This window comes from Sinocyclocheilus anshuiensis, unplaced genomic scaffold, assembly GCF_001515605.1.
Source record: "Sinocyclocheilus anshuiensis isolate Anshui unplaced genomic scaffold, SAMN03320099.WGS_v1.1 scaffold79, whole genome shotgun sequence".
Classification (NCBI taxonomy): domain Eukaryota; kingdom Metazoa; phylum Chordata; class Actinopteri; order Cypriniformes; family Cyprinidae; genus Sinocyclocheilus; species Sinocyclocheilus anshuiensis.
Genome location: NW_015548213.1, coordinates 739,238 through 758,564, shown reverse-complemented (window position 1 = coordinate 758,564; position 19,327 = coordinate 739,238). Strand labels below are relative to the sequence as shown.

Below are 19,327 nucleotides of genomic sequence, written 5' to 3'. Positions count from 1 at the left end.
ATATATATATATATATATATATATATATACACACACACACAATGTCAACACAAACTTTTATTTTGGATGCGATTAATCAATTTGACAGCACTGAAACAAAACAAAACAAGCTGTTTCTTCGATTATGTATGTTCAAGCTTGAAAAACAACAACCACTATTTGGTATCCAAATAAATTCAAGAGAGAAAAATTACTGCAATTTACAATAAACAATATCATCATTATCTGTTACAAGGAAGAAAAAAAAACAACTCAAGCAGTATGTTCTAGTATGTATGTTCAAGCTGAATTAATTGAAGAAATCTGTGTAGTACAAGACGAGGAGGAAGGAATTCAAAGGGGTGCTGCTTTGCAAATACTGCAATAATGATATGCCATAGAGCATATGAGATTCAAACCACATTAGCAAAAAGCAAAAGTGATCAAACATGGAAGCTTGTGGGAAGTGCATGTGTTGAATGTCATGGAGGGAACCGTACGCCACTGTCAGCTACTCTGAGGGAGTCATTAACTTTTGCACTGCATAGACACAGAACATGATTTTAACATATCGTTAGGCTTCTCAACCCTTCTCTCTCATCTTTGTAATGCCATCCAGACGAGCGTTTGGATCTGACACCTACTGTAGCCCAGCATATTTCACACATGCCTGTGTTAGCAAGAAACATGGCAAAAGACAACCAAGATCAGATGAAAATGACCAATAATCCATATTACAATTGCTCTTATTTAATCCAAATCCCAAAATGTTCAAATCTACTTTGGTTCTGCATTATAAGTACATGTGATCATGAAAATAATTTATCTATTCATGTCTATATTCTTATTCAAGTATATGAATACAGGCATTTTGTGTTTGGAAAGAGTGTGTATGTGTGTTTGTGTGATAAATGTGTCTAAATTAATTGGGTGAGATCACAGTAGCACCCTATACGACATATACAATACTTCCTGTGTGACCTCAGAAAGCGGAGACTATCCATGACATGAACACAAGACAGAGAAAAGGAAACAGAAGAAAGCTCCCACAGGAGTAATGTGCCAGCGTGTGTGACCTAGATATGCCACCTCACAGTGCATACTCAATGGGACAGTCTGAACACAGACTCTCACACACACACACACACACACACACACACACACACAGCCTCGGGGCAAGACAGGTGGAGGAAGGTTTGCTTACCTCTGAATCACATTTTAATGATGGGCCATGCCTGTGCCTCTAAATACAGCATGTTTCACTGCATATAACTGTGAAAAAATATTTTGTGCCCAGGAAATATGTTGTGCAATTATATGTAAATGTAGCTATGTATGAGCACGAGACGACAACAACAACAGCAAAATAGTTGAATATATGAACAAAAAACAGCTGTAGTAGCATGGTTGTCATTGCTTGCATGCATGCTGTTTTCTCCTTCGTGCAACCTTGTACAATCACAAACCATCAGCGTCTTTCGTTTTCTTTTTTCCCCTCGCTCACTTCTGTCCTGTCCTTTCCAGCCCTTTCTTTTCATTGTCTCCCTAGTGCCATAGAAATGCCCAATTACAACCTCCTGAAGACAAACGAGTTGAACAACTAGCACTTAAAGCATCATCAGCCTGGGAACAACAGAACAGAAGAGGGGGAAAAAGGAAAGGAATCTGTCATTTACCGTGAAAAACATGACAGGGAAGATTGAATGGCGAGTTTGATCGTAATTGCCTTCCTTAGAAAGAAATGATACATATAATTCCACTCTGATTGGTATCAAATCATCAGTGTGAAAGCTATTTATCTTCTTTATTCATTTTTCATCACACGAGACACTAAAAACGGTCTGAGAATGACAGAAAAAGAGGGACAACAAAATACAATGTGGAGAAGAAAAGAGCAAGAAATGAAGATGCTTTTAACTATTAAGAACCCATTATTGTTCGCGTTATTCAAAATGACATCACACACACACACTACACGTCTAGTGCTCTAAACCGAACAACCAACCACCCAAATAAACAAACAAAAATCTCATAATGTTAGTCTATGAGGATAAATAATTTTGTGGCTATCTGTAATGGCCTTAGGTAAGTTCCAGAGGCACACCAACAGTACAAATTTTTGGATGTCTCCTTTATCTGTCTATATAGGAACAAGCTGATGACTTGAATCAGGTATTTAGGAGGAGTTCTAAAATGTGTACTCTTGGTTAGCCTCTAAGCACAGTGTTGGGAAACATTGCCTTACGATGTATTGAACCCTAAATATTCCCTTAAAGTGACAGATCACCCAAAAATAAAAATTTGCTGAAAATGTACCCACCCCTCAGGCCATCCAACATGTAGATGAGTTTGTTTCTTCATCAGATTTGGAGAAATGTAGCACTGCATCAGTGTCTCAGCAATGGATGCTCTGCAGTGAATGGGTGCCGTCAGAATGAGAGTCCAAACAGCTGATAAAAACATCACAATAATCCACAAGTAATCCACTCCACTCCAGTCCATCAGTTAACATCTGGAGAAGACAAAAGCTGTGTGTTTATAAGAAACAAATCCATCATTCAGACATTTCAACTGTTGCTTCCGTCTAAAATACGAGTCCTCTGTCCATAATTTTGCTTTTTCCAGTGAAAATGTTGTCTCGTCTGAAGCAGGAGAGAAATCTGCACAAATCAAGCACTGTTTACAAGGGAAAACCATTCAAAACAAATCTGTGGGTGGATTTTTGATGCGAGAGGACAACAGGGGATGGACTTTTTCACTGGAGGATGCGTTATTATGGATTATGGACTTATGGACGGTTTGAAGTTAAAACGTCTCAATGGATTTGTTTCTTACAAACACGCAGCATTTGGCTTCACAAGACATCAATTGCCTTGGACTCTCATTCTGACGGCATCCATTCACTGCAGAGGATCCATTGCTGAGCAGGTGGTGTAATGCTACATTTCTCCAAACCTGATGAAGAAACAAACTCATCTACATCTTGGATGGCCTGAGGGTGAGTAAACGTTCAGCAAATTTTCATTTTTGGGTGAGGGTGAGAACCCCTGGTTTACAAACTTCTAAACTGAAACTACAAGTCACCAGTCCAGGTCTCCCAACTACCTTTAGGAGGGCAGGTCTGTCATCTCCCTTAGTGTCATGTCATTTTTGCTGTAGAATAGATGCCCTCATCTGTCTTGTCTCTGAAACCTGCGACTCTAGCGTGAGTCTGGATGTGGGTGGTAAAGCCTCAGAGAGTACAGTCAGCAGTCTTTGTGCCAAGTTTGTGGCCCTTTGCCAAGTACTCAGCAGATATCCACCCCTCTATAGGTAACAAGTGGAAATGTTTGGCCATTCTTATAGCCAACAGTGCCTCCTTCAAGGTAGCTGACTACAGAGCCAAGGCTGGGTTGTGTAGCAATAGATCTTCTTTTGGCCAGAACCCCAAATTTAGTTCCGAAGAAAACTTACTTTTCATGGTTGCAGCCTTGATCTGTAGAACAATGTTAGTCCTGCCAAAGCAAGCGTTTCAATATTCATTACAGACGAATGATGATCCCGTCCCAGCTCCCATTAAAAGTCCAATTAATATTTTCCCCCAAAAAGATGGCAGCCCTGAATTAAATCTTGATTATCTCTCAGAGGAAATCCTTGAATATAACTGCACTCCTATATTACAGTTCACAACTCAGATTACTACAGGTCTCCAGGATTTCAAAAGTTGTATTACTTTTCTTAGCTGTGTCAGAACTTTCTGTTGGCAAATCTTGGGAAGGGATCTCATCCAAACGCATTCCTGCAGCACCTCAGCATGATCCACACCAACATCACCATCTGTCCCTGGAGATCAGCCAAAGCAGATCTGCTATAGGACTGTCAATGTACTTTTGTTCAGCCAGTCTAATACTTCAACCTTTGGTTGAAGGTTTTGTAACATTTCAGTTCTGCTCCTGGTGTCTAAAGTTCTCTGCAGCATATAAATGGAGCAGACGTCTATGTCTCCTGAGCTCCTCACAAGAACACAATTTGCCATTTCTTCACAGATGGAGCTCCGTGGACGTGTTTAGCCTCCATCTCTTGCAAGTTGTTTATTGTAAGAGAAACAATACCTAACTCAAACCAACTCAAATTCCAACTATCCAAGACTCCAAAAATATTACAAATTCACACAAAATTAAGGTAAAATCTCAAAGCAAGGTGTCAATAAGAACATCTATAACATCTATAAGAACATTATCAGGGTGTAATAAACAATAATCAGTTTGGGATCTACCTCATAACAGGGTGGAATCCTGTACAACATTTAGAAGAAAGAAAGAATATATCAATAGTTAGGGATAAACTGCAAGTGAGGCTTTCACCTTGTTAGCATCTCTTTTGCAGCCCGTTCTCATTGCATGAATATGTTCCTTGAGCCAAAACTACTTGACAACATAATGTCCATGTCCACATCAACACATCTGTCAAAACTCTGAAGGGAAAATGTCCAACCTCAAGACTCGTTCATTCCTCTACTGAGTACAGATTTCAACTACTGGTACACTCAACTACTGTTTATTATCTACTGCATCATTCCCTCATCAGCAACCTCTGACACTGCATCTGCCTCATCATCTCGCTCCCCTCCTGACATTATTCCCAGCACTGTTTTGTAATTCTCTGACTCACTCTCAGTGTCTCATTACTGGCATCCCTATAGCTGGGCTCTTTTCTGCCCACTTCATTTACATTATCTACATAATTATTTTCACTCACCTTCTCTTACCTATTCAACTCTTCCACATTCATATCAACTTCCTTACTTTGGCTCAGTGTCCGAGGTTGTGGCCTTTCACTACTCTCTGTGCTTTAATTTTGTGGTTGTGTAATTACCATGCTGTCGATAACCCAAATGTTGCTGATTGCCATTTTCCTCGTCAAGTGGACAAGATATCTGTTTATGACGCAAGTCGCAACATCGAAAACTCTAAAAGCTCTCGGTTCTCAAATCTCTCCTGGTAATTAACATGGAAAGACACCACTAAGGTTTCATTAGACATGCTCAGAAACACACATACTTGTCTTGTGAATGAAAGGACATGTTCAAGTGCAGCACTTTTGCATCTCGCTAATGGAGTGTTTTTGACAGTGCTTGCAATCTCTCATGAAATGTTATGCTATCCATCACAAGTTGAGAGTACAAAGATGTCTTATCGGCACTTCACTGCAGTAACTCAAGATAAACATTCTCCTTCATTTGTTGCCTTCCCATTGCCATGAATGTACTTCACACTCTGTAGTCACTTGCTCATCTCCCTAAATTGTTAAATGGCTAGTGTTATCAGACTTGTTATCAGAGTCTGCAAGCTGAAACTCTAATAATTTGTTCTTTCTGGCTCCGTCTTACGCCGTCTCCGGATCTCTTCCTCCATTTGTCTGATAAAAGCGCTCACAATGCTCTTCACAAGCTGTTTTTGTTGTCTTGTTAAGATTACCATTGTCCCGAGGGACACAATTCACAAAGCAAAACGTGCCGTGCTTTTACGCTGATCAAAACGAAGTGATTCTCAATGTAGCTTCAGCAGATCAGAGCTCTTAGAAATGCAGCAGTCTGTTGATCACAGGAATGATTGCATTTTAGGCTCTTATTCAACTCTGAGAGCAAATATGCCTGAACAAACCCTGTGCTATTCAAGTCCTGCCTCTCTGACAAAGCCTTTACAAATTTGAGAGATACACCGGTGTTTGGTTTCAACTTTGCCCAGATTTCAAGTTAGATTAACTACCTTACATCCACCCCCCCCTTAGTACCTTGTTGACCCAAAGGGACTGGAAACCGGATGCAATGATATGATGGCTCCAAATGCAATTGCACCTAATGTTTCTGTGATGGGCAGCCAGCAGTGTCTGATCACTTATATGAGGCTTGAACAGAGCGGGCCTCTCATTGCACCCAACTTGGACGCCCAACTTGGTTGACTTGGCTAAATCTCTCATTTCAAAACGCACAATGACGAGCAATCACCCCATGCGTGGGATAATGCATGCTTAATAAAAGTTTTTAAATTAAATTCCATTCATATTCAATGGGAATCTCTGTTATATCAATTACTTTATTTATTTTATTGGGTCGCCGGGAGCTCATCTTCTGGAAGGCGGCTCTGGTTATACCCCTGTGCACCCTGCTGTGAGCGGAGGCTGTTTGATTGGCAGGTGGATAATGGAATGGTGGGATAGAGGTGAGAATATCTCCCTCTGTGACCCCTGAAGGAAGCCTGTCGATGAATCAGTTCAGACCACCACGGTGAGGACTATTTTAAGAGAGAGATATTATATTTACACAGCCCCGTGTTAAGCCTACTGAGGGACAATCTCACTTCTTTTGTTTTAATTTCTTTTCATTTCAGGAGGTCATGACACAAACAACACCTCTGTCATATAGAGAAGACAGATGGGCGACACCACCCGAGGTGCTGGCATTTTGACAAGTGATCACTTTGCAATACCTTAAGTCCTCTGTGTCTCACTTCCTGTTCACTGTCACACTCCTTAAAGGTGAAGTGGGCAATTCTTTGTCTATGTTGCAGGGAACTATTAGTGGGCAGCTAGTTATGCAGAAATGACGAAACTGACAATACATAAATGCTGAATACTTTTACATTTACGCATTTAGCAGACACTTTTTACTGCCTTAAAAAAGAGAAACTTTAAGATTTTACTTTAGTTTGGATTTTAATCAAAATATAAGGAAAATAACACTGCAGCATATTAATAATGAACAAACGATGTTTTAGAAAAAGAACAATCTAGTCAGAATGTGTAAGTCACAATGAATGTGCAGTTTCTGTAACAGCACACTATAACACGTCTAAAACAAGGGGGGGAAATTACTATCGCAAAAAGACAATTTTGTATTATAATAGCATAGCCATTTTATTTTAGTAGTACATATTCTGACAAGGACTTTTTAAAGTATTTTTGTTGAATTGTGATGAGTTGAAATAAAATGTTCAAATATTTGGTTTAATTTATCAACTTACTTTTTCAATTTAAATTTTAATCAGAATAAGATTAAGATATTGACCTTAACCATCTGATGCTCTTCTGCTATTTTTGACTGAAAAAGTTCACTTTTTTTTTTTTTACTTCTTACTTCATAAGTATAGCACAAAACTTGATAAAAGGTTTTGGCATTTATTATGTGTGAACACACACACACAATCATGGACATGACTCAAAAAAGTTAATGGTCCTGTTTTTTTTTTTGTTTTTTTTTAAACAACTTGTTTAGCTTTATGGCTATTTTCTCACAGTTCTAGAGAAAAAAATGTTTTGGAAAATACATATTTCATATAAAATTTGGAAATCTGTTTTTTTGTGCATTTTTCGAAACAATATTTTTAAACTTCTATAACTTTTTATTTCATTTTAACAGGTAACAGGTAATACATGGATTATAACTATTGCATAAATATAATTTAGTGCTATAAAAAAATCCCCTAAAATACAAAATATATGAAAAAACATTTTTTTTAATTTTTAAAATAAAATATAGTATATTTCATTAAAAAATAATAAATAAATCTGTCATTTTTTACCACAAGAGGGGTACCAGAGGTTAAAATAAATCAAAAGACTTAAACCAAAAACTGTGTAACAATTTAACACTGTTTATGTTTCCTTTCAAAAAATATCTAGACAAACAACTGTAGATATTATGACCACTTTCCACAGCTCACATCCATCAAAGTTTTGGTCATTACATATGGCAGCTTCATTTATCTGTGACTGAGGCTGAATATGGTGAATGTAACTGATGTGCTGTTCTCCAGTGTTTTCATAATTACCTCTTCATGGTGAAGTGTTCTGTGTTGCGTTAAACTAATGAGTGAGAACGTACTAATTTGGAACAATTTGAGGGATCTGGCTGTGCAAATGGAAAAGCATATAAACGCCTACATCATGCATCTAAGCCCTATGTATAAAAAGGTACCATTACCCACAATCCTCCCCAGCAACATGTTCACTCAACAAGGGAAAATAACAGAGATGGTTGGGGGAGGCATCTGTGCTCTTCCCCCTTCGGACTCCCTGAGGTCCCTGAGGCCACGCTGTCGCTCAAGGCTGGAGGTTGTGATGGGAGTTCAGGATGGTGCTACATGGAGGTTTGAAGGTCAGTGAAGGGGGAAGTGTCTGTTGGGTGTGGGTGGAATAATTCAATGTGAGAGGGCATCAGGACTCGCAATTACATCCTATTAATAGTGTCCACTAATGCAAGCCATAGAGGCATGTCTGCCCCTGAGCCAAAGTTGCCGTGACCAGTCGCGTGAAAACAGGAGTGGTTTTCTTTATCTCTAACGCTCCACCTCCCTGTGCCCCAGTTCACTCCGATGCACTCGTTTATGTCTTTTACTTCTGCTTCCATCCATTATTTCTCCCCTCTTCCAGCACATATTACTCAAGCCGCCCATATCTTTGAGGCCAATGAGCACATCTGCCCCCTCTGACCATTAAAGGTATAGTTCAAATTAAAAATTAACTTTCCGTCATTATTTTTTTATATTTTAATTAGGCCTGACAATTTAACATTTTAATTTGGTGAGATTAATCATGGAAAAAAATTGTTAAAGTTATTAATGCATTTAATGCACGCTAGACCCTTATGTAATATTACATTACACAGAGCAGATGAACATGATGCACGAAGAAAGAAAATGACTGGGTAGTGAAGCCTATTAGAATGCAGTTATATGCCCCTGAAATTCAAGATATGGAGGCAAAAATGCCCCTGTACAGGTTTTTGTCTTATATTTATACCATGTGATATTGTTTAGCAATATGGCAATACTGGCAGTTTTAGTTTCATATTTACATATGAAAAAATAAATAAATGAATAATTTCATAAATAAATAAATGAATAATTTAATTTAAATCATTTAACTTAATACTAATTTAAATATTTATTATTTAAAAAAAAACATCAATGCCCATTTAAATCCGATTAATAATGCTAAAATAGCATTATGCAATTCCAGCTGCAGTGTAAATGCATTCATGCCACCTCTGAAGAATCTGTGCCACTTCACATTTAGCCTTAAGAGTTTATCTGATAAACTGTTGAATCAAACATTTCTTTCTAAAGCTACTTCATAATGTCTATTCAATGTTTTTCTTTATTTATTTATTTATGTTTGTTTGTTTTTTTATCATTTAACACTATAATGACTTTAAACGGTCTTTTTTTTGGGGGGGGGGGGGGTTTGCAGTCCAAAATGCATTTTTTTGTTGTTTTGCAGTGAAAACTCACCAATAATCATTATTAGTAATTGCATATTATTAATGTAATTATTATTATTTATGTAATTTGTCTTAGAATTATGGATTTTGATTAGCTAATACAGATTTTCAGGTTATTTTTTAAATAAGACAAAAAATAAAAGCTGCCGCTGATAATGCGGCAATTTGTTGAAATTGCATTAATTCTCATGATTTGTATGTTGATGTGCAATTAATTCACAATTAATTTGATTAATTAATTGGCTCATCATGTAATTAATTAGAGAGAGAAAAATCAATTGCTTGACACCCCAAATTTTAGCATCAAATATATTTATTTTTAAGATATAAAATATATTCATTTGAGTTTGGAATAATATGAGGGTGAACTGTCCTTTTAATGTCACACACAGATCAGGTGCAGTGAGCTGCCTGACATGCCAACAGGGTCAGGTGACGTGTGGACACATCAACAGGCCTTATATGGTTAGGAGCTGATGTTAAAGGCCGGGTCAAAGAGAATGTCAGACAAGTTTATGGTGCATGTATGATAAAGCCTGTAGGACAAGCGAAGATGAGTGGCATCTAACCTCTTTCAGGTCATTTGTTGAATGCTTGCACGCATGTCACAGTTCATAGCCGATGACCTATTCATTCGATCCATGTGCAGTCAGCATGACATCTAACACCCATAGATATACAGCCGCCTCACGCACCATGTGTTCTGAAGTAAGGCTTACATCAAGAGCTGCCATTAAGCTACAGTTATAACACCAAGCATGCTGCTGTCAGATTGCCCAGCTGTTGCTAAGGCATTGGTAAGCGGTTGTTAGGGTGTTCTGGGTGGTTACCTATTGGCCCAAATCGAAACAGTTCATCTTTAAACCTCTATGATAGTATGGTTCTGGCCTCTAGATACAGCAAAACCCTTTGAAAAAACCCTAACCCCTAAGTATAATAATAATAATAAATATGGCGAATGAAGAACTTTTTTTACTGAAATGATTTCAAGGATTTTTTTTTATTTATCTCATGACTTCTACAACACTTTTTAGCAAAATAATTCTAGAACCTTTTTTAAAGGGAAACAAATAAATAATTATGTAAGTAATTTAATTTATTAATTTGGAAGCAAATTCTATAACTTTTTTGAAGTGAATTCTAGAGCACTTTTTGAAAAGTGAAATAAACAAACAAACAAACAAATACAAAAAGAATGATATGGCAAATGAAGTAAATTCTTTACTTTTTAATTAAATTAATTTTCGAAGCTTTATTGAGAATGAATACTAGAAAACTTTTGGAAAAGTGAAATAAATCAACAAAAAAATTAATAATAATAATAATAATAAACCCAACAATATGGTTAATTGATTAAATTATTAATCAAATTAAATTTAGCACCTGAGAGTGACTGAGTGAGATTTTAAACCTTTAAGAGTGCATTCCAGAACACTATTGACAACTAAAACAAATGAATAAACAAACACACTAACAAACAAATAAATCTTCAATGACATAGCAAATGAAGTAAATTATATAACTTTTTAATGAAATGACATTTAGCACCTTTATTGAGAGTGTATTCTAGAACCGTTTTGGAAAAACAACAACACAAATCTAGAAAATGTATTCTGCAACCTTTATTTGGTGAGTGAATTCTAGGACACTTTTTTCACAAATGGATTCTACAACCAAAAAACTATTTTGTTCAATTTTGCTGCCTCCACTTGCCTGGTCATTCATTCAGCTGTTTAGTATTTCTGGATTAGTGATTTCTCTCTCGCTCTTCTTTGATCACCTCATCTCTCTCTTCCTCTCTCTGTCTTTCAGCTCTGATTTTAATGCTCTTCCAATCAGTGTGTCCATTAAGCGCAGAGCTCATCAATGCACGTTTACTCACGCATGCAGATGAGCTCCTATTGCAGTGTATTGCAAACGCCTCAGAGACCTCCTCGTGTGTGTGTGTGTGTGCTTCATACTGAGATGGAAGAGATAAAAAAGTGAAGGGCTACAGTTAAATGGGCCTTGAGAGACTCCAGATGAGTGTGTTTTGCAGAAGTGAATCTGTATGTAGGGCTGGACAATAATTCAATATGTATCGCGAGGTTTCATAGAGTTGGCAAATTAATTTTTCATAAGTTTGTAGGTACAGACATCTGTTGTGGCCGTTCTTGGCCGTTTTTATGAGGCTTTTTTAATAGTGTTCATATCGATATCGGAATTATATCGTATCGACCGAAATTAAGAAATATATCGTGATATAAATTTTGGCCATATCGTCCAGCCCTATCTGTATGTGTGTGAACAAAAACACAATGAGAGAGAAGAGGAGTTGAATGTCAGTAATCCATACTCTCCTGGCAAGGTGTGTGTATGTGCATGTGTGTGTGTGTGTGTGTGTTTCTGATGGCTCTCAGAGGAGGGGTAGATGTAATGAGAGTGAAGGAGGATGCTTCTGTGCTGCGTGAGCGTCTCCGCTGGGGTCCAGACCTGCATTTCAGTTCTTAATGAACATTCACAAGCCTTCCCACTCCCTCACTAAATGCATACACATCTCCACCTCTGACTCCTCTGCTATTGAGTTAATTTGACCTCCTTCCATCTATAATTGTTGGTGGGTTTGCTAAGTAGACAATATATTACTATTGCTCCTATTAGAGTTACAGCTTTGAACATAATCATACCCTTAAGTATTAAACTTTGACATGTCACTTGTCAGCTTGTCACAGAAAACTGCATTATATGCAATTTTCTCTTAGTGACTGGTTAAAAAAAGGATTGGTTTGATAGAGGGACCTGGGCTATATCTAGCCACCGGAGTTATCCCAAAATTGATCAGAAATGTGAAATCTGAAAGAACAGATTGCGTGGATGATGTAAACGCAGCTGTTTTAAATTCTTCCATTAGGCTACTGTTTTTTTTTTTTTTGACTTATACATTTCCCTAGAATCAGAAATTGATGAAATTTGGTCTGCATCCTCACATGGCCTTGAAACCCATGTGTACCAAGTTTTGTGAACTTTGGATTTTGTGTTACAAGCCAATTTAGTAATTATGTGCAACGCCTGAAAATGTTATTGGCTCAAATCTGTGATTTAACAAATCAAAATTATTTTGACAACTTTTTGTCAAGGTTGTCTCTAGATGATATACGCCAATTTTCATGCAAGTTGGATGAACAGCCGGGAAAGATTTCAAAAACTGAGCCCATATGGTTCCTGAGACATAGGCTAGAGAAAAATACAAATACATTACTTTTCACAGAGCCGCCCTGTTGGCAACTCCCAAAAATGGTAAACAACCTCTTCTGGGACACTTTTAGGATAAAAAAATTAACAATAAAAACAAAAAGAAAAATACTGAGAAGAATAAAACCAGCAATAGGGTTCCAAGAGCCGAGAGCAGGGGTTGTGAAAGCTGCCAGCAGTGTGTGATGATAAACACCTGAAGCTCATTCTGCCTCATCACTGAAGCTGTAAATCCAAAACAGCTCCTCTCCTTTGGGAAGGCCAGCATGGACTAAGCATGGACCAGGTGTTCTCAAGGTCTCAGTACGACACGAAGAGCCTGAGCGTGATGAGCACACCACAACCTTGGGTGACCTCCAACAACGTCCAGCATTACAGCGTGTTTACCATGCGCTTCAGCTCTAAAGCAACACGTGATGAATAGTGGACATGGTTGGGGAAGTTGAGGTTGAATCAACAGCCAGCATTGATTGGTGGGGAGCATTACTTTCAAAAAATGCGGGGTTACAATATTCTGTATTTTTTTTTAAATATCGTCTACAAATATTTTATCGCTACAAATAACATCTACAACAGTATTACACACTCTCAGACCTACAACACCCATCATGCTCAGACATATTATAACTCCTATAAAGGTAAGGTCACAAATAAATAAACAAAACAAAACAAAACAAAACAAAATTAAATTAAATTAAATTAAATTAAATTAAATTAAATTAAATTAAATTAAATAAAGGTCTTTCTATAAGTAACAATTGTGTGTGTTTTTTTTTAAATGGGACATGGGATTTGTATTTGCCAGTAAATAACTTAAGCAGAAAAGTAATGCAACATATCTACTATCTGCTAAATTAAGTAAAAATGCACATATCTACATGTTGCAGCTTATTGTGAATGATTCATCCGTGTGTTGTCTGGTGACTTCTTCAATCAATCAATTGTCTACAAGCTCGCATAAATTTTTGAGTGAACGCCCATATCTCAAAATCCAACCAACAACCTATTGGATAGAACCAATTCCTCACCCTACATTTCTTTTTCTTTTACGATAATCTGATGCACTTGAAATTTACGCCACAATACTGAAGAAAAAGATCTGTCTGTACTTCCATTTCATCACAACTCTGACATGCTGAAAATTTGATTAGTACCGGAAGTATGTAACATGCGTTAATCATAATGGTACACCAACAATTGTGCCCCCACTACTAAACACTGATTAAAATGAATGCAGAAGTCCTCACGCTCCTATTCCTAATTAATTAATCAAATTCAGCTCAAAACACAGGGCACACCCTAACATGTCATTATGGCCTAGTAATTGTCCATCGCATTCATTCTGCAGGACAAAAGAGTGCTGGAGTGGTGGAGCACGAATCAAGGGGCACTAAAACTAACCCTTTAGTGCTCCTGAAACATGACCTGGAAACACTTGTCGTTTTTATTGTTCATTACGAAACAGCATGCAAAGCACTACGCTAACTAATCCCATTACGCTAATCCGCCTCAAAACAACTTATTGAGCAGATAAGAGTGTGGATAATTTATGCGGGATTCAAATGAGCACCAAATCAGAGTAATGAATGGAGGCCCCGGCTTAATTAGCCTGGCATTGAGAAACACTTCCTGCGTTCTCAACCAAATGGATGCACGACGCATTATTTCAAAGAGCCCAGAGGGGCAGGAGACCAGGAAAGCACCTTTTCATGATAGCAGCCCCCAAAAGTGTGTTATCTGTACTTGTCTCGTCCCTCTGGAGGAGCTTTGCGAGGAGAAGCCGAGTAAATGTTAATCCTCCATATGGATTTATTTTCAAAATTAACCGATTCCGCATTTGCTTCGACCTCTTTGTAGGGTGAAGTTGGCGGTGAAATTTTGCAAATCAGTCACAGTTGGGGTGACATTTAACTAGGCAACAAAGCTGTTTACAGGAACATAAAAGCTACACATTTGCTGCCATGCACATTAATGTGTATATTTCAGAAAAGTTTCCAGTCCAGCAATTACCAGTGATGAATATAAGCAGGAAACCTATGCATTGATGAATAAAACATTCCCTTATTAAAAATAACCTCCATCTAAACAGCCTCTAGCATCAACTAATCATAGCAAGAGTGTGGGTCAAGGTAAAAAAAAAAAAAATAAATAAAATAAAATAAAATAGTACCAGGGAGTCCCCAGAAAAACCTAAGGCCGTTCACTCTACCTGAACATGTCGCCCAGGCCCTTCAGCACGCCTTTCTTGGCTTTGCTCTTGTCTTTCTTGTCCTTCCCTCCTCGCTCCTTCTTCTTGTCCTCTTTGGTGCGTCCTCCGTTCAGCTGTTTCTCTGTGTTGGAGGGTGGGAGGGTGAGGTCCGTGGCCGTGGAAATGGAGTCGCGGCCTGATCGTGAGCTCTCCTCTGTATCTTCTTCCACTGAGATGGTGGAGAGAGAGACAGATAAACATCAATGTTGAACTCAAGACTATATGTAAGTCACTGCAAGCTCTTAAGAAAGAGCAACAAACACTTAGTAGCACAAGGTTAGGTTTGCCAAATAAAACCAAAAACAACACACTAGCAACCACCAAAAATACCCTATCAAACATCTAGCAACTACCCATTACACTTTAGCAACCACTTGTTAAATAATAATAATAATAATAATAATAATAATAGTAATAATAATAATTAAAGTGGCTGTTTTGCAAGTTTCACTAACATTTTCAATAAAATAAAATAGAATAAAATATCTCTAGTGATTTAGATAATAGTAATAGTAGACTGAAACCACAGTTTCATTGAATGATGATACTACTACAACTACTACTATTAATTATAATATTTTTACCAGGCAAGTGCTGCTAACATTTAAAATAAAATAAAATAAAATAAAATAAAATAAAATAAAATAAAATAAAATAAAATAAAATAAAATAAAATAAAATAAAATAAAATAAAATAAAATAAAATAAAATAAAATAAAATAAAAATAAAAAAAATAAAATAAAATAAAATAAAATAAAATAAAATAAAATAAAATAAAATAAAATAAAATAAAAATAAAAAATAATGTCTAGCAATTTGTATAAGCGTAGCTCAACTGATACCATAGTTTCACTGATAAGGAATTTGGGCTAATTTAGTGTCTCAAAGCAGAAACGGTCAACGGTCTGACTTCTTTAAACATTGACTTAATAAAACATCTTAATGAGACCTCGTCTTCAAGTCCAACTATATCTAACTGAGGCTCGTGAGCTCCTCATCTTGCCTGAATCTCTTTTGATTTTTCCTTAGCTGAGTTTTACCTCAGAGGTTACTCACTCTGAAGGAACCCCATTATCTTTTTGCTTCTAAAGGGTCACATCTTCCCACCACAGTTCGGCGGTCTCAAATTCGGTTACTCAGGAGCAGTGAAGAAAGCCTATTAGCGTTACTCCTCACTGACCCAATAAAACTCATGTAGAAAGTGAACTTAGAAGTTCAAAAGGCTAAAGTGCACCAGAAGAGGCTCGTCTTCTGTTCACCTCACCGCTCTGAACGGAGTTTCTGCAGTACCACATCTATAGCCTGTCTCAACTTCTGCAGTTTAGAAGTATAAGTTTGTATAATAGTTTATTCTGCTGAAGCTGAGGTCTAGACATCATGCAGTCAGAATATAAAAGCCCTGGAGTTTGACTGGATGCTTTGGTTGTATAGAAAAGAGCAGACTGAATGTGCTGTGTTGGGGGCAATGCATTACAAGTAACACAAGTAACGTAATCAGATTACTTTTTTCAAGCAACTAGTAAAGTAACACATTACTTTTTAAATTTACAAGAAAATATCTGAATTACTTTTTCAAATAAGTAACAGCAGTTACTTTGTTTTCCCAAGTATTGACTGACGGCTCTCCGGTTGCCATGTTGAGAGAAATCAGGAGTGAGTGCAGAGGCGTTGTGTGCGCTGTGTGAACATGATGTTACTATAGATCTAGACTAAATGTGAAAATGCATTTACTCATCTCACTTGCACAAAAAAAAGATTCAGTATTCCTCAAAATGAATAAAAATTGTGAAACGCAAACTCAGAATATTACGCAAACCTGCAATATTTAAATGTTAAATAACACAGATGTATTAAATCCCATTTTATTGACCAATATCTTTGCTGCTGAATTTCGATGAGCTAATTCAACCATACTAATAAGCAAAAATAACCTTAGATAAGCATAACAATTGTGTTTTTTATTGCTAAAGATTTGATTTTTTTTTTTATGTTAAAGACAAACAAGTCCAGCCCAGATTTAAAAAGTAATGCAAAAGTAACACAAAAATAATGCAACACATTACTTTCCATAAAAAGTAAATAACACAATTAGTTACGTTTTTTAGGGAGTAACGCAATATTGTAACGCATTACTTTTAAAAGTAACTTTCCCCAACACTGCTGAGTGTGCTTCAGAATAACTCTTTTTGTGTTCCACGTTTTGAGTTTGGCGATCATTTCAGAAAGAATTGCTTTGCTGACCGAGTATTTTATCACGTCACCACCACACTATTAAGATGTTTACTTGGAAGACAAAGAGTTCATCTCTTCTAATGGACAAGCCGAAGGAGGATCATATTCTCAGAGCACTCTTAACATCTAATAGCCCATGAATTTTGTAACGCTGATTTTATGGATTCCAGTCAACGGGATGATGTATTTCATTAATGATATATTAATGCAAGTACTTTGATGCTGTTTTGGAAAAGCGAGTGACTCTCTGTGGGAACATTTTATTTTGAAGTATCGTTTGCAATGCTAATTCATCCTCCACCACCTATCTTCGTGATACGCCGCATATCAGTATAATCATAAGGGACCGCAGCTGGCTGATATTGCTCATTTCCATTTCAGCAAGCGTCTGATTACAGCTACTGTCTCCATTCCTGATGGTCTGGACGTGATTAATTTGTTACTAATTGTAAGTTTAAAAAACGCTCAGAAAGGAGGAAAAAAAATAGAGGGCACTAAAAGCAAAGTGCTTTTGAATAGAGCGACGTAACGGCGGAGATGTGGCGCTGGAGACAGATGCCTGTGTGATTAGAGCTTATTAATAACCAACAAATCTCTGACGCGAGAGAACTGGAAGAAAGGCCTCGTGAAAGCGAGAGACCGTCACAGATATTTCCGTATGCTCAGATGAGCGGTTTAACGTTCCTTTTGTTTTATTCACTTGTGCAATTCTGTCATTCTGCCATCTACTGAAACAATATCCGAATGGATCAGCATAAGACAAGGAGTGTGTGAAATCAGTGCATTGAACAATTACAGAGTTCTTTTTTTAATAAATCCAAACCTTTTTCAGCTCAGGAGATGATAATAATGCTAACAAGTTTTAGTTGGATATCATTTTCATCCTTTTTTTTTCTCGCCGGCTACTTATCGGATGGCTGAGAGCAATGGCGACCAAGTAATTAAAACTAGCCTTTGAAATGAGTCATTGTGGACATTTCTACATCTTTTCATGCTGTCATGGAAATGATTCTGGATAGTCTGAGCATCAACGAATGTTCAAAAATGTTATTCTTGCCTTCAGAAAGATTGACTCTTAGGAGACGAAATTAAAAATAATAGGTAACATTTTATTCTGATAGTCCACTTTAGACATTCTACTGACTTGAAGTAACTGCGTTCAAGTCATCTCGGAAATAACTTTTGTTAAGCCCAGAGTTGGCAGAGTGTCATTATTTTTTGCATTTAATTTTAAATATTTTACATTTTAAATATTTTTATTTACAATAAAAATATCTTGTTGTTTTGAGAAAAAAAACATGGAAATATTGTACAATCATGAACCTTCATTAATTGAAAGAAAAAAGCATTTAAAGAAATCACAATCTTTACTGATCATTTCAAGTAGAGTTTCAAAATTTTATTTTAAGATTTTTTTTATTTTTTTTAAGAAAAGGTGCATCCATAACTTGCACATGAACACACCTGACATTGTAATAACGACTTGTCAAACTCGTAAACCAGGAGGGGAAGTTGACTACATTTCAACTAGCAGTCATTTTCATTAGAGCATTAGTAAACTGTCTGCTTAATATCTGCTAACACTTTATTTTGATGGTCCGCCAACACATTTTACTGACTATATGTAACTTGCAACTATGTGCACTCTAAAAAATCCTGGGGTATTTTTTTTAACCCAAATGCTGTTTTTTTTTATTTATTATTTTTTCAGTGTTTGGGTAGTTTTTGTGTTACTCAGATCCTGGGTCAGACGTAACCCAGCGGTTGAGTTATTTATCGCGGATATTGTGTGTCCTCTTCAGGAGAGAACAGTTCTAAGCACCATCGAATTGATGCATTTCTTCGTTAAAATACAGGTTTGTGTACATTTTATTTTTTATCAGTAAAATCGTTACTGTGCTGTATATCGTTCAATTTTATGCTAAAGTGGACTATTGAAATAAAGTGCAACCAATAAAACAGGGAAGAATGCATTGTACAGGGCTCTTCTCATTTATAAACATCCCTATTAAGTTGAAAAAGCAGATTGGTGCCTATAGAGTTGTAGTCAATGCAGCAGCAATTTCACAGATCAATGGCCTTTTCATTAAAATGGTTATCACAGTAAGTTACGGTTGTAGCGTCTGGACCAATCAAAAACACAATTTTTTGTGTTTGAACTAAGAATCTGATGTTCCCTTCAGGCTGTAAATCTGCTGAATATGCAAATGGTTCCATAACGTCGTTCCTTATTTCCTCTTTACTGCTTAAGCTTTAACCCTTTCCTAAACCAACTGTATGTGTGTGTGTATGTGTACGTTAGACCAGTTTAAGTGTGTATGTGTATGTTAGACCAGTTTAAGTGTTTATGTAGTATGTTAGACTAGTTTAAGTGTTT

General features: G+C 36.8%; 1 protein-coding gene across 1 annotated transcript in view; it reads right to left on the bottom strand.

The window, feature by feature from the left end:
* Positions 1-19,327, bottom strand: part of pard3aa (par-3 family cell polarity regulator alpha, a) — a 500,803-nt gene that overhangs the window by 149,688 nt on the left and 331,788 nt on the right. Inside the window, exon 19 of the mRNA XM_016440634.1 lies at positions 14,679-14,886. Within this exon, the coding sequence (XP_016296120.1) occupies positions 14,679-14,886 (208 nt within the window). The remainder of the gene's footprint in view (positions 1-14,678; positions 14,887-19,327) is intronic.